General features: G+C 76.2%; 1 protein-coding gene across 1 annotated transcript in view; it reads right to left on the bottom strand.

The window, feature by feature from the left end:
- LOC108510294 (aldehyde dehydrogenase family 16 member A1-like) overlaps positions 1-950 on the bottom strand; it is a 3,927-nt gene extending 2,977 nt beyond the window's left edge. Inside the window, exons 1-3 of the mRNA XM_017839965.1 lie at positions 588-950; positions 346-501; positions 70-261 (exon numbers count right to left, since the gene is read on the bottom strand). Coding sequence (XP_017695454.1) covers positions 70-261; positions 346-501; positions 588-935 — 696 coding nt within the window. The 5' untranslated portion in view covers positions 936-950. The remainder of the gene's footprint in view (positions 1-69; positions 262-345; positions 502-587) is intronic.
- Between the last annotated feature and the right edge of the window lie 6 nt (positions 951-956).

Below are 956 nucleotides of genomic sequence, written 5' to 3'. Positions count from 1 at the left end.
CCCCCCTCAGGGTCTCCCCTCACCTCAAACCCCCCCAAACCCCCCCCAAATCCCTCCCTCCCCACTCACCTCAGCCCCCTCCTCGCGCGCCGCCTCCACCAGCTCCCGGGGGTGGGGGGCCATGGGGGGCAGCGGCCCCACGTCGGTGCCGAGGTCCAGGGGGTCTCCGACCCGCAGCCCCCCGAGCCGGGCCCGGAGCCGCCGCTCCAGCGGCGCCAGGACCCCCTCCTGGGCCAGCACCACGCAGCCCCCCCAGGGGAACTGTGGACACGGGCAGGGGTCAGGGAGCCCCCCGGGCACTCCTGGAAGCCCCCCGGGCCCCCCGTGAGCCCCCCCGAGACTCACCAGCGCCGGGGGGGTCCCCGCGGCCCCCACGATGGCGGCGGCGGCGCCGTCCAGGTCGGCCGAGTCCAGCACCACGACGACAACGCGGCCCCCCCGGGCCCCCCCGACCCGCGGCCCCCGGCACGGGGACCCCCAGACCAGACCCTGCACCTGCTCCTGGGGGACACACACACACGTGGGGATGTGGGGGGGGCACAGGGACCCCCCCAGCCTCGCTCGGGACCCCCCTCCCCACCCCGTACCTGTGGGGCGCCGAGGAAGGCGACGGCGGCGACGTCGGGGCGGGCGCGGAGGGCGCGGCACAGCTCGGGGAGGGGTCCCGTGACCACGTTGAGGACCCCGGGGGGCAGAGCCCCCCCCTCCCCGCTCAGCTCCGCCAGGTACAGCAGCGGGGGGGCCACCTCGGGGGAGCACAGCACCAGCACCGTGTTCCCTGCAGAGACCCCCCGGAACGCCTGGGACCCCCACACGGGCACCCGGGACCCCCAAAAGATCCAGGACCCCCACGTGGATCCCTGGGATCCCCACACGGACACCTGAGACCCCTGCATGGACCCCTGGGACCCCAATAACACCTGGGACCCCCACATGGGCACCCGGGACCCCCAAAA

The sequence above is a fragment of the Lepidothrix coronata genome, unplaced genomic scaffold, assembly GCF_001604755.1.
Source record: "Lepidothrix coronata isolate B3197 unplaced genomic scaffold, Lepidothrix_coronata-1.0 Scaffold617, whole genome shotgun sequence".
Taxonomy (NCBI): Eukaryota; Metazoa; Chordata; class Aves; order Passeriformes; family Pipridae; genus Lepidothrix; species Lepidothrix coronata.
This window is presented reverse-complemented; position numbering and strand designations above follow the sequence as displayed.